General features: G+C 41.9%; 1 protein-coding gene across 2 annotated transcripts in view; it reads right to left on the bottom strand.

The window, feature by feature from the left end:
- drosha (drosha ribonuclease III) overlaps positions 1–12,203 on the bottom strand; it is a 73,672-nt gene extending 61,469 nt beyond the window's left edge. Inside the window, exons 1-12 of one of the 2 annotated variants that reach the window (XM_063912376.1) lie at positions 12,047–12,203; positions 10,473–11,307; positions 10,246–10,314; positions 9,606–9,900; positions 8,480–8,642; positions 6,174–6,334; positions 5,161–5,241; positions 3,777–3,863; positions 3,437–3,523; positions 2,140–2,211; positions 1,733–1,814; positions 1,084–1,152 (exon numbers count right to left, since the gene is read on the bottom strand). In XM_063912376.1, the coding sequence (XP_063768446.1) occupies positions 1,084–1,152; positions 1,733–1,814; positions 2,140–2,211; positions 3,437–3,523; positions 3,777–3,863; positions 5,161–5,241; positions 6,174–6,334; positions 8,480–8,642; positions 9,606–9,900; positions 10,246–10,314; positions 10,473–11,305 (1,999 nt within the window). In that variant the 5' untranslated portion in view covers positions 11,306–11,307; positions 12,047–12,203. The remainder of the gene's footprint in view (positions 1–1,083; positions 1,153–1,732; positions 1,815–2,139; positions 2,212–3,436; positions 3,524–3,776; positions 3,864–5,160; positions 5,242–6,173; positions 6,335–8,479; positions 8,643–9,605; positions 9,901–10,245; positions 10,315–10,472; positions 11,308–12,046) is intronic. The other variant, XM_063912377.1, reaches the window with a different exon arrangement.
- Between the last annotated feature and the right edge of the window lie 2,318 nt (positions 12,204–14,521).

Genomic DNA, 14,521 nt, shown 5'->3' with positions numbered 1-14,521 from the left:
AAGCATAAACACCACCACAAGGTATGCAGCTCACTAGAGACTTCAAGTTAATTAAAAAAAAAAAGAGCTCTTAGTTGTTAGAGCTAAAGTTTGTGAAATTACACAAGCCTTGACTTTTGTTTCATAGGGTTCCACGCAATGCATTCTTTCCCTGGCACAAATTCAAGTCTGATATTAGGAGAAAATCTTTGTTTTTATACAAGCATCTCACCCAGCCTCACCTCTGCCAACTTTCCAGTTTGTGAGCCAAGATTACATACTGTGAAAAATGTCCCTGTGCATCGCAATCGCAGAGTTCAGGAAATGCACAGGTAAACAGAGGCTCTGATGCAAGGTCAGGAGTCACACAATACGTGAAGGAACACAATGTGACACGGGGATAGAATAGCAAAAGTGTAGGAGAAAAAGAAATGAGCACACAAATGCACGGGGAGAGACAGGCAGGCGCATGCATGCAACCTAGCGGGTCAAATGGAGTGAATTTAATAGATACTCATGCAAAATTGATTGACCTCCATTTATGAGTGCTCACATGGACAGACACACAGAATGCAAGCGGCTTCTCCCTCCTGCAAATGCATTAAGACAAAATCACACAACTTTCAAACACAGCGTCATCTTGCTCTTACTGCAACTCCTCTCACGCTCTCTTTACAGATCAATTCAGAAACATTGCATCGGACGGGGGAGGGGGGGGGGGGGTTGTGCTTTTGTAAAAAGAGGCAGATAAGTGTTTCTAGCGGACTAAATCGGGGGAGCTGGGAGAGAAATTGTTTTTTGATGGAAAGGAGGTAGGTGGCACGGCTGTCATAACAAGCACTGTGGAGATATGGTAGAGCACCAGCACCATCATGTGTTCCTGAGGTGAACACCATGCAGCTTCACAGCAGCGCCACGCGGCAGGTCCAGCCGACACATCAGATATCATCAGCGGCACATGCAGAAGGGTTGGGGTGGGGGGAAGCATTACTGGAGACTTTGTTTTCTGTAGCATATTTTGAACTGATAACTGTACCGCCGCTGGCCACCAGAGGGAGACAAACAGCAGGAAAGTGGGACAGTAGGTTGCTTAAAGAGTCTTACCTGGTAGGAACCGGACAAAGCGGGGCATGAAATGGAACCGTTGGCATCCAGCAGCCTCAAACTCTGGACCTGGAAGAGAGAGCAGAGGGTTTTTTGTAGTTATCGCTAAATTATAGTCCCCACTTCGTTGCTAAAAGCATCATAATTATTAACCAGAATTCATCTTGAATTCACTTTCTTCATCCCAATTGTTGTGTGACTGTAAAATAAAAAGGTCCTTTAGAGGAGCTACAAATTGTCTGCGATAAGTTACTCAACAATTAAAGCAATTGGCACTCATTTTTGTTAATGGAATGTTAAGTATCCTGTCCAAGGACACTCCAACAAGATGATCTTTCTAAATTGTGTCCTGTTGCTTTCAGTAAACTGTTTGGTGACTTTCCGTACAGTGTTATCCAGAAGTGTCTGAAATGTTCCTTATTTACTATAATGAAAGTTGCTTGTGTGCAAAAGGCTGACTTAGTCCCAAGTTAGAGGAGTAGGTCGTTCTCTACAAAACAAATGAAAATAAATGAATGATCATGCATCTTGTTTTTTTCACTCTACTCTGAGGCTTTATCTTATAATGGGAATGAACCAGAATGTGACCTCAGTGTTCCCTCACACTCCTATTTTCCTGCAAACTTTCTATCCCTTTTGGGACTCTTACCTGTCAGGTTCCAGTCATACAGCTCGAGCATGTCCTGGAATAAGTAGGCGGCAAACAGCTCCAGGCCTCGGACACAGTAGTTCTGGCCACAGGGGAAGGGAGGCAGTGTTACGTGGGTTAGCAGTAGAAGCAGACTCAAAAAAAAAAGCATACTGCCATAAAGAGTGTTCACGTAGATATGACTGATAACTAAATCCAGTTCTTTAACTTTATCACATAAGCCAGCGTATCGATGTAATCAACCTCGGCAGGTTTAAAAGAATCTCTTCTCCCTCTTCTGGGAGGATTAGCACCTTGGCTCAGGTGTGAGGGTTACGTGTGGCTCAGCTGTGCTCAGACTCAGCCGTTTGAGATGAAAACAAAAAGGGGTGAGAAAGAGCCGCGAGATAAAGCAGGGTTTTACTGACCTCCGGTGTCATCTCCTCTATGAAGTGAATGGTGTAATCTATGTTGAAGCGGATCACACGGCACAATGGGATCTGTGATGATGAAAGGGACAGAGGACGAGGAGTAGAAAGGACGGCCCGCTCATTAACATGGCGTTAGGCAGAGGTTACATCTTTTCAAGGAAACTCATTAAAACCTCATCTCTGCCACGGAGCTCAAATCAAATGGCACTCACAACCATGAGAAGGAGTGTTGAGAAACCAGGCTGAAAAGTGTGTAAACATGCACAAGTTGAGTCAATTTAAAATCCAAGAATCACATGCCTCCACACAGATCAGCAGGCACCTGACTATTGCAAATTAAGTAACTCAAATCTCTCTAAACAGATAAGCCTGCTCCTCTGTGTTTAATCTCCCTCGCTACACAGCCTTTGTTGTCAGTGGGGTCCATTTTAAGAGATTAACCTGGGAGCCACATTCATTCCCGCCCATCCCGGCGGCTAACTAGCGGGGGGCTAATATCAGCACGCTTCGAGGTCCCTAATCCCCACGCTGCCACGAAGCGTTTACCCCAGCTTTTAACAAGCGCTCCTTAAATTATCCAGTTCAAATCATGCGTAATCCTCAGGGCTCTTTACAAGCTAGACGGATATTGACCAAGTGCTTTATTATTCAAACATGCAGGGGGGGAGTACACGCGCACAGACAGTGACGGGCACAGGCGCGCATGTATATCTAAGGGAGAAATATTCACACTTTGAACACACTTTCAAGAAATAGGGTTCCCTCTCGATTTCTCCCTCCCTTGAAAGCTCCTCCTTAGAATAAAAGTCAGGCGTAGAGCTCAAGTGTCTACAGGAAGAGAGGTTTCTTTTAAGTCACGACCTCTCTCATGTTTGAGAGGACTCTGAGACAAGGTCAGCATAGTGAGAGAAGAGCTCCGTGTCCGGGCCGCAAAGAAGTCGACCCAAAGCCAAAAGCCGAATTTCAGTTAATTTTTGAAGGGAGTGAAGTTCAAAGAGGAGGGGATATTTCAGTAGAGCGCTGAGCTAACCTATGTGCCATGCCTTAAACGGAGGGTTCACCCCAAAATTGAATTATTTTGTTTCTCTTCAGTGCTGTATCTCAATTGTTTTGCATGTAATTGTCCATTGCTGCAGATTTTAGCCTTACATAAGTTTGCCCATTCTGCTCAGAAATACACTGTAAAAACCTTGACAGATATAATGGAATCATTCTACAGTACACTGTTAAATGTTTTGTAGTGTAACATTAACTGTTTAATTCCTGCACCATGCACAAATCAAAGACAGCTTACGTTAGTGAGAGGAGTGTGAGAGAAAACGGAGAAGCCTTCGAACAGATACTCGTGGTCGTCGTACTCGATCACTGTAGGCCTGTCAGTCTGAAACAAAACAGTGACACTACTCAAATGCACAGCAGCTCATATGAATATATACACTGCTATGATAGTGTGTGAAAATGTATTAAACATAATGCAGAATAATAATACGTTGATACAATAGCAGTTAAAGGACGCGGAAGAACACTGTGGGGAAATCATGATTGAAGGGAAGAGAATTCACATTTTATCTTTAATGTTGTTCAGATAAGAAACTTCTGGTCTCACTTTTAGAGTCGGGACAGAATAAACTTACCAGGAAGTTGGTGGGAGGAGACACGGTGATCCTGTAGTGGTACAGTTTTCCCGAATTGTTGTTCATTGGGCGACAATGTTTCACAGGCTGAAAACGACACACCAGAAACGTGCGGTTATTGATGCTTTTTAATAGCACAAAGTAAGAACAAGAAAGGGCGCCTAATAGATAGAAAGGATGTTTGGGGAAACAGCTTTTGTACACATCTCGCAGAAAACATCACCATAGACCAAATAATAAAAGAGAAATATAATTGTGTTCTCATATTTTCCAGTCAAACCTGATGAGTAAAAATAATTGACATGCTCTTAATGAACAGTCCCATTTCCAATACACCGTATGAACCCATGAAAACAAATTAATTGACTAACGATGCGCAGGTCAGCCAAGTCCGTAACAAGGAATTAGTCAGCTAATGGGACGAACAAGGGGGAGAGCTCTGTTAATTTTTACACCCTGCTATATGTTTTTTACAAACTGAATTTTGTATATCTCTTTGCCTCGAAAATTCAGTCGAAAATCCATTTTCACCCCATTTTTAGGAATAAAAATGTTCTATAAATCCGGCTATGAATGATATATGAACCAAGCCCTGAGCAGAAACCTTCAGAATTGGACTGGAAGGTTTGGTGGATGAAAGTGCTGTTGGTTTGGAGATTTCTAACTTTAAGGATGAGGAATGAAAACACATTTTAGAAAACAAGCCTCAAAAAAATATGTTTTGCAAGATTCCTACATATACGATACGGGTGAATAGAGACACACGTATAACTAGTACATGTCTCTTTAAAACGTCCCTAGTTAATAAAATACATTACTTTAGGTGTAATTAACAAAGTGTAGTAAAATGAACACCTTAATGTGGTTTTTTGTCATTTTCTTTTCCAATTGTTGGGAAGAACACATGTAAACCAAACTAAATAGCCCCAGAAAGTGCATGTTTTAGCCTTGGTGATTTGCTTTAAATGTAAAAAAGGTGTCATATCACACCTATGATAAATACAGGGAACATAAAATAGCTTTGACATTTGCAGTTGCTTGAATGTGTTAAATTGCTCAGATGAAGTCGGGTCTATGTGGGAGTTTTGGTTCATAAACAGAGCAGAGCTGGAAAGCAGAAATCTCAGCGGCTGGCAAAATAAAAAGGAAATCGATGAGTCATTGGTATAGATCAACTCCCTCTGTCAAGCTCTCACACTGATGTACATGTAATATCATCATTTGGTTCTTTGGGATGATGAAATTCCACTTACTGTCCCTTTAAATGCAAGGGAAAATGGTCAATGTACAGAGAACACATTTAAGATGACTAGAATAATGTCCTTGGCCCTCTGTGGCACCACTTCAAGGTTATGAAAGGGGATTTATTCACGGCGTGTCATACCTCCTCCCCCGGGTAGATGCTGTGGCGGATCCCTGTACGTCTGGCCTTGGCACTGCACTTACACAGGGGACCATCATTCATCTGGACAGGGAGAAAATACGTAAATCAGACACAACCACTGCTGCTGCTGCTTGCCATGTATAACAGCAGGTCTACAGGACATTGTACAGCTCTAAACGGTGCACATTCATTTCTCCCCGGGAGTTAAAGGTTATCCTTTGTCCTATAACAGTTGAAAATGCATCCTTTAAATAGGCAGAACTATTCAATAATCTTTTTTTATACAAGATTTATTTCCAATTATATAGTAAAAAAGGATTTGTACCATTTGTAGGTCAGGGTTATCTCTGCAGCTCCACAAGAATGTATTGAAAATGTATTTTAACATATTTTGACTTTCACAAATATTGTGCTTCCTTGGATTTGAATAAAGTACTAGACAATATTGCTATTTCAAATAATTGTGCAGCCGTTGTACTGTATCTAGGTTATACATTGACTTGGAAACCAAGTTGTCCCTCCTTTATGTGATATATTTAAATGATGCACACACGTTGCATTTCATGATCAAATCAAAGTGTGTTTTTGGTTTTGGGAAAGAAATTAAGGGTTTTCTATTTCGCTGATTTCTTTGTGTTTTTTGACTCCACACAGATTGTGGCGGAGCAGCTGCTTCAAGCAGAGCTGTATAAGATGTTCCAAAGCCATGGTTATTGGGATAACTGTTATTATCTTCTGCCATCTACTGTTATCTGTTCACTGTGTGAAACAGCATGTATGTTTGGTGGGAAGAACAAAGGCTGGATTCATAAAACTTAAGACATGCATTTTAATTCTACACGTATGTTATGAAGACCAATTGTGTCACTAAACTGAATTTAAGAAATGAACATCAATGATCCTGCCCTGCCCTCCACCTTTAATACTCTGTGAGACCTGTATTGGATTACAGAAGCATGGAAATGGATGTAGACCATGATTTGTAACCACAAGCGTGAGAGGGTGGCACCGACCTGCCCGGGGTCGTTGTACCACAGCTCCTCGTGCAGCCGGTCAGGATGAGCCTTCTTTCTCTTGATCTCAGCGATGACATCAAAAACGTCTGAGTCAGAGCTGCTGGAGCAGGTGCTTCCTTCCCCGTCCGACTCACAGTCTGACTCACTGCTGCTGTCTTCTGCAAGCAAAGTGCAAAGAGGGTCTTTAATCGCCGAAACGTCACAGGGCTGACAGCGGAAACATAATACGATGAGCCGGAGCGCGCTCACTGTTTAAGCTCCCCGGCTCAGCTGTGCCCTCAGAAAGTATTAAACAACATAAAGTCTCAGTAAAGCAATCTGTCAAAATGTTTTCCAGATTGTGCACTGTGCTGACTCTTAGAGGAATAATTATCCACACAATACAGCAAGTTAAAACCTAATGGAGATCTGAGAAACGGGACGCCCCGATGAGCTTTAGAACAGAATATGTATTACTAACACATCTAGAATGGGAGAGTTCATGTATTTTAACAAGCTTAAGAACACCTAACACTTACAAAATACCTTAAAACTAATATTAGCCTAAATAATGCACATCATTTGAACGATTCTTGTTCATCTTAATATCGTGAGTCCTGCATATAACTCTGTATACTTTGCACCATTGTGTACAAATCAACCTCTTTTAATATCTGCACAGGCCCTCCACCTCTATCCTAATACTGCACATATTTGTATTTTATTATACTGGTGTGGATTTCATCTAAATATTTCTCAATATGTTTATATTTGTTCTATTTCTTGGTCCTTTTTCTTAAAATGTCTCTTCTCTTACTGTGTAACTAGGGAAGACATTACACCATATCACATATAGTCATTTAGATGAGCCCCATATAAAGACCTATATTGAGAAATAACTACTTTTATTATTAAATAACTTGAATTTTCCACATATGTAGCTTAGAGGGATTAACCAATCCTTATGCTGGATTCATTGTTTGAATATCCCACTCTGTTATAATTACTCCTAACAAGACAAAAGCATGTATGAGATTCAAAGAGCAGCACATTTGCCAATGCTGACACTGGAAAATGATGTTTATTATTTATCTCCCACTTTTCTTTGCTAAACAAAATAGGAATTATAATCACTAGTCTGTGGATACGTTGTGCTCCTCAGCTAAGCAGTCTTCCACCCTTATCAGCATTTTGACTCGAGCACTCGATTGTGAAGTCAGCGCCCCGAGCATCGTGTTTAGCAAAGGAGATCTTCCCGAGCAACATTTCTATTATTGCAGCTCTGAGAGAGACGGATCAGGCTGACAGCCCCGCAGATAACATCATAAACGCTGAACTTAATCTCTGCCTCCGCCTAATGCACTGCCGAGGAGACGGCGCGCTTTTGTGCATATCAATTACAAAAGATTGCCAACAGATGTGTTAACTGTTTGCGCATTGTTGTTTTCCACTTACCCAGAACATATATGCTCACAAAAGTAGCGAGAAAGAGCAGGAGAAGGATCACTCTGCTTCCTGCTTCCTAACTTTGTTTGCATAGTGCAGAATAAAAGCCAATAATACCTTTAATTTCAAAGCATTACGAACACCGACCCCATCATTACAGGTCTGATTAAATCCAGTTCTTATGTCACTCCTGCTTTTTGCTTTAGCCAGCTAGCTAACGTTTGTCAGTAGACTCGCAAATTGAAAGGGAGACTAAGGTGATTTCAGTTTTTAGAGTGTTGACTGTGATACTGAGGTTAAACGATGGAAAGTAATTAAGCAATATCCTCATTGTACTTCGACCATCATGTACTTTACTTTTGTTATTTTTGATGCCGTTTGATTGTGTACTCCTTTACTTGTTTTATTTGTATTTTTACCTTCAATAGGACCTGATACCTCATTTTGTTCCCTTTCATGTCTAAAATGTTCTGGAATGACAATAACATAGCCCTAACCCTGTAACATTAACATGTATATAGCTCAAACAATGAAGGACTTGAAAATGCAAAGCACACTTATTTAGGTAAAGCTCAAATATATAATTTAGTTATTGTCTTGAGAGGGACCCTGATTTAAAAGTCAAATGTTGAAGTCCAGCATTGTTAAAACACCTGGAGATAATGCGCTTTTTATGCCTTAGATGTGACTCAGTATTAACAACTCTGAGGAGCAGCGAGGAAGAGCCCTCACACAGGAAAGGTAGGATAGGTATTTTTTTAAAGGTTTTCATTCAACGCTAACTTACTTTCATCAGCAGTAGGTAATTGAAATGACTCATCATGCACGTTACTTGGATTATAAATGTACATTTAAACTTATCACAAATTATACCCAACTAGTTTTGCAGGTCTGCCCACCTGGGTCTTCGTCCAGCTTGGTCTTCGGGGGGTCCCACATGGGCCGGACAGCCTTCGCCCTCTCCTGCCTCTTGCCCAGCTCCTCCTCGAAGCGCTCGTACAGCTCCCGCAGTTTACTGGTCCCCACCACAGTGGAGTCCCCCTGAACACGTGCAAATGAATGTTTCCATTGTTTTAAATGTGACATAAAGCAAGTGAACATAAAAGCTACCTCAGTCTAGCTGACTTTCATTATTTTGTGCATAACAACAGTCTCTCCATTAGTCAATTTAGGATTATATTTATAGGATTACACTGTCCTATGGAACAGAGGTTAAAGAGTCTGAGTAATAATGATTCATTTTGCAGGCTAAGTAATATATTTAAAAATACGCCCCAAAGAAATGATGTCTATTGATTTCTGAGACAATGTTTTTACCAAATAGAGTTCATTTAATCTGCTGGAGTGATCTGCCCTCACTCTGCTGAGGCTTCAATCTGATTCAACACTCTTCAGGAGAGTACCTCTCACAGGCAGTGTCCTCTCTGTCAGCGCAGGAGAGACATTTACCTTCACTCTGGTTTTATTGAAAGACAGGTCAGGACTCCTGGGGGGAAGGTGTAATTTGTGGCAAATAAAAAGAAGCTGATGACAGCATGAAGCAAGCACCCAGAGACCCCTTCTAAAGGTCAGAGTCTTAGAGAAGGGAGTCGGCCATATCCCACAGATCCAAAGACGTGAAGAAAAGCGTCTCAGAAGGAAGGTGGTGATTTGCAAATGATGACTGAGCCGTCTTTTGTGCACTGGCTATTAACTGAACGGCTGAAAAAGATACCGTGTCAGAGAATTCAAATCTTCTGCACCACTTTCAGAGACAAAATAATAAAATGGCAGACTGAAGATTCGTGAGGATTACTTTGCCAGTCATGTGGCTAAAGATCAGTTTTAATGGGCAACAAATGAAAGTTAGCTATTCTCCTGTTTAATCTGCCCTAACACTGCAGCCAAGAACATTTCTACGGCTTTTCAAATTCTTGCCTAAGGGCGTAAAGACAATTGAAAAAACAATTAGGTAATAAGAACAGGGAATAGGAGCATTAATTAAGACTTGAATGGCAATAGTACCACTTGGTCCATGGGGTCGTTGGAGTAGTAGTTCTCTGCGTGTGTGCAGCGGATCCAGGCAGGTTTCAGCTGTGCTTCCTCTTCTTTCTCGTCCTCCCCTTTCTCTTTCTCCTTCTCCTTCTCTCTGTCCCGCTCCTTCTCCCGCTCTCGCTCCCTGTCAGTGAACGTCTCCTCAGAGTCTCGGCTCCTGGCGGACGAGTAGCTGCGCTCTCTGCTCGGGCCGGACGTGCTCTCTGACCTTCTGTCCCTCTCGTCTTCCCAGCGGCCACGCTTACGGTCTCTGCTCGTGGAACGACTACAGAACACAGACAAATGAAAGGAAAACAATTATTGCAATCAACCAATAGGAGGTTATGAACACCGGTTGTCATGTGACCAGAGGACCAAGTTAAGGGGACACTTGAGGCGGATCCAATTGCTAAATGATGATTGGAAACATGGTGAAAGTTATTAGGAGGAGCTCTGCTGATTTCATATGCAGAATTCCAATTAATACCAGTCTGTGGTTAAAGCTAAAGTGACAAACAGGGGGAAATTATTTAAAAGATGTAGACTAGCACATTTCTTCACCACATTACCTCTTTTAAATCAACACAGCTCTCCTCTTCTTTTATAAAATAATCATGGATATAATGTGTACCTTCTAGGCCTCTTCCTGTGCCGGTCAGGTGACTGGGATCTCCGACTCTCTCTGTGACGATACCGCTCCCTGTGAACACACACACACACACACACACACACACACACACACACACACACACACACACACACACACACACACACACACACACACACACACACACACACACGTGAGATGAAACTGTTTCACACACTGATCCCACGGGAGTGCTGTAAGTATGTCAGTACCTGCTGCGGTCCCTGCCCCTGTGTCCGGGTGAAGCACGTCCTCTGTCATACTCAGACCTGTGCCGCCCCCCCTCCGGCCTGCCTCGCCTGTCCGGACTCCTCACACGCTCCTTCCTCTCTGCAGGGATTTCCATTTTGTGCCTGTCACCATGGTAGCCGAAGCCCTTCTGCCTGTGCTCCTCCGGGCGATACCCTCTCTCTGGAGACCTCCTGTTGTCCATGGGCTTCTCATACTTGTACTGCGGCCCTTGTCTGAAGCTGTGGTCCGGTTTGAACGAGTTGGGGCTCTGATTGTAGCCGGGGCTGAAGGTGGGAGGAGGGAAAGGGGGGTGAGGAGGATGGGGGTAGTTCATGGAGTATGGAGGGTGGTATCCCATCGATTGAGAAGCTATAGGAGGTGGCATGGATTGGTGAGGTACTGGTGGTGGGGGCACAGGAGGCATCATGTAAGGGTGGTAGGCATTCTGAGAAGACCCTGATGTGGGACCACCTGTGGAGCTGGGGAGGGGAGGAGGGGGAAAGTTAGGCGGTGGTTCAGGGAAGCCCTGCCGGAGAGGGGGCTTGGGGAAAGGTGGGCGCACAGGGCACTGGTTGAGAGAATTCGGGGTGTGGGACGGTGCTGGTGGAGGATACTGCATGAAGTCAGAGTGTGGAGGCATGTAGCCGCTGTTTCCATGGTAGCTTGAGCCGGGAGGGGCCTGAGGGTCATAGTGGTACTGGGGAACAGGTGGCTGGGGAGGGGGTGGTCTCATGTTGGTGGGACGGTAGTTTTGTGCGGGGCCGTGATGGCCTGGAGGCCCCCTGGGACTCCCCCGATCCTGGTGGAAAGACATGACTGGGGAAGGGACAAAATAATCAAGTTACAAAACAGGATATAAACTTAAAAAAGTAAATGCACCCAGATCAAATATTACTTAACACTTTATCTGCTTAACTGCATGACACTGGGAGGACATGTTTTTGTAGCGTTCTGATAGTAATAGTTTGCAAACTGGTGTTAAAACAACTTCCCCTTCAAATATGGTTTCCCATTGATGCCTCTTCAGTCATTGGGGATAGGGCTACATTTAGATTAACATTAGTTTATTATTCAAAGTGATGGAAATGAATACATAGCTGGAGTAAACTGTATTACAAAAAGCAACAGTGCATGAAACTTAATCACAGAAATTAAAGACATTGTAGTTATGGTGATGTGTGATATTGTTGATGAACATAACAAAGTGACACTTTATTAGTGGATAGTTTACGTGTAGCCATCACACTTGACCATAAGCAGCAGCTGATCACGGTCGAATTAATTGTTTGCACTCATGCAGCTGTGTTAGCCGTGCAGCAACATCAGCTAGCTAGCGGTGGCTACAGATGCTATTTTCCAAAACAAGCGGACTACTGACTAAATGTTACCGTCAGGAGATAAAGCATTCAGTAAGACTGGAAGCAGCAGCTGGTGTTAGGTTAAATATCTAGTGTTAATGTTGTGAGTTCATGTCCCACCTGGCTAACGAGAACATTTCAGCCAATTAGCAAGGCTACTAGCACACCGTGACAATAATACAAGTAGGATATATTACCTTCAAAAACAGAATGAAAGCTAGCAGCAGAAGAGTATCATTCCTTCTTTATTTCTCGTTAAAAAATCCAAGAGTTTCACTGGCGTAAATTGTCTTTAAAAAAAGGCTTTTATTATGAAGCTAATAACGTTATCTGTTGGGTACCTCAATGTCTAAGGGACCGTGTGTGTAGTCGGAATGCTAAGAGAGAGGGACGCGAGTGGACCAATCACATTCAGCGACTTCGGCATTGGCCAATGAAATACCAGCACCCCTGTAGCGCTTAATCAAACCATTTCACTGTAATGTGCTACTATAACACAACGTGTTTTTATTTATTATTTAGACACTCGTACTGATATTTCCTGAAATATGTTTATGTATATATTTCCTGTCAAATATATTTTCTTTTCAAAAGTTTACAGAAACAACACAGAAGCACATTGTCCCTGCATGGCAAACAACAGCTACACTGCACAAACACTAAGGATTTGTTTATTTTACTTTAAGTATTGTTAAAATATGAGGCATTTTTCATTAGTCATTTGAAAAGAATAAAGAATAATTGCGCTTTTGTTTAAACCGTTACTGTGCACTTCGACCGTGTGTCCACTAGATGGCAGCAAAGTGGTTTGTAAATAAAAGGCATGACCGTGAATTTGTACATTTTGCAACATTACCATGGAAACAACTCGTCAATTACCTTTCGTAATGAGACAGAGGCAAGACCATTAAACTAAAATATAATATTTACTTAACTAAGGCAAAACTCTGACTGGATTACTAAATCAATGCAAATCCTGCTCCGCATCATCCTGACCATGGAAACTGTTGGACTTCCGCTCAGTATTGATCTGAACCTGCCTGAGGAGCTTTCAGTCTGAATAGGTTGTAAAGTAACGCTGATTTGCCCCCTGCAATGACGTTATGAATTGTTCAAATGAATCAGTGCGGAGAAGCAGGCGAGCAGAAGCCCACACAGGCTGCTTGGAGACATTATTCTGTGCTGACCACTTTGAGATTCAGTGGGAAAAAGAAAAACACAGACTGCTAGAAACAACAGGTGGACCCAACTATGTGGACACACCTGCTCACAATGTTTGACTTTTGGACTGAAGCTGCTTTTCATTGATTCTGCTTGCATCCAATTAAAGAAAAGAATATGTTTTATATTTCCACATTCAATTGTCTAAAAAAAGAACTAGACACGTGTTATATACTTTGTCAAGATGTGGACTTAAATAACACCAAATGTTTCCAATTGTTAAAAAAAAACCTACACGCTGTACGCTGAAGGTCTTTGGCCTTTGAAAATAAAATGTATATAAACAATGCCTTCTTCTGTATGTAGCATTAAGAAAGATGCATTAGCCATCAAAAGGTTTGGATAATAAAAGCTAATGAACAAAATTCCTTTTCCTTTTTGCATGTTCGATTACACTCTTTGTAAGTGGCTTTGGATAAAAGCATCAGCCAAATGAAATGTAAGGTCCTTTATCTTTTACTTGTCTTTGCAACTCAAATGACTCACCAGAGTGTGCTGTTTGTTTTCCACCGTCATGTTTCAGTCATTACCAATAGGTACATCTAAATATATCTTCCATACTTTAGAAGGAATTACACCAATTTCTTCAGGCTCCTCAGTGACTTTCCCTGGACTGGTGAGCAGGACTTCATTATGATTCACTTCAGGTCGAGCAGCATTAATATTCTACGACTTTGTGGCCTCTCTCCTCTAAAAAGAGGAAGAAAATAACGTGAAATAAGGTGATTTTTGTCTTTCTCAAGAGACATATGACAGCAGACATCCTCGACATGAGGTTTTAAATATTCATGAAGTGAAAACACAAAGCAATGGTCTATTTGGATGTAACCTATAAACCCGTTTCACTGTTTGATAATCACACGATGCACACTACTTTAAGTAATATATGTCGGATTTTCAAATAGTATCTACACATTTCCAGGAATTAAAATGTTATGTTAAAAGAAAGTTTCACATTAAGATAGTTGGTCCACGTCGCATCTATCCAGCATGAAAAATACACTTATTTTTCTCTGAAAATGATTCATTTCAGCTGAATCACACAAAGGGAAAATGATGTTATTTGTTGTTTGAATGACACAGTGGGAAAGGTGAGAGTAGTGTCCTAATGGGAAGGTTGATCCACTGAATCTGAATGAGATGGAGGAGCTCTCGGGGGACATATTTTTCAGTCTTAATTTACTATCAGGGTTAACTCTTAGCATCTGACATGTCATCTCTAATGGAGCAATGTAACCTCACATTGAACATTATAGATTAATTCAATTGAGTTAATAGAAAGAGGTGTTCAAACACTTCACAATCCTATAAGTGCAGTTTTTCTATTTGCATTAGCTGAAGGACACACTTCCCACATAGCCCTATTCAAATCCAGATTAAGAGGGATACCAGTTTATTGGCTGTGGTGCAGAGAGAAAATAGGCATTTACCAATCAGAGGGACAGTGGTTC

Source organism: Eleginops maclovinus, chromosome 21 (assembly GCF_036324505.1).
Source record: "Eleginops maclovinus isolate JMC-PN-2008 ecotype Puerto Natales chromosome 21, JC_Emac_rtc_rv5, whole genome shotgun sequence".
Classification (NCBI taxonomy): Eukaryota; Metazoa; Chordata; class Actinopteri; order Perciformes; family Eleginopidae; genus Eleginops; species Eleginops maclovinus.
The sequence above is the reverse complement of the archived record's forward strand: the minus strand, read 5'-3'. Positions and strand labels throughout refer to the sequence as shown.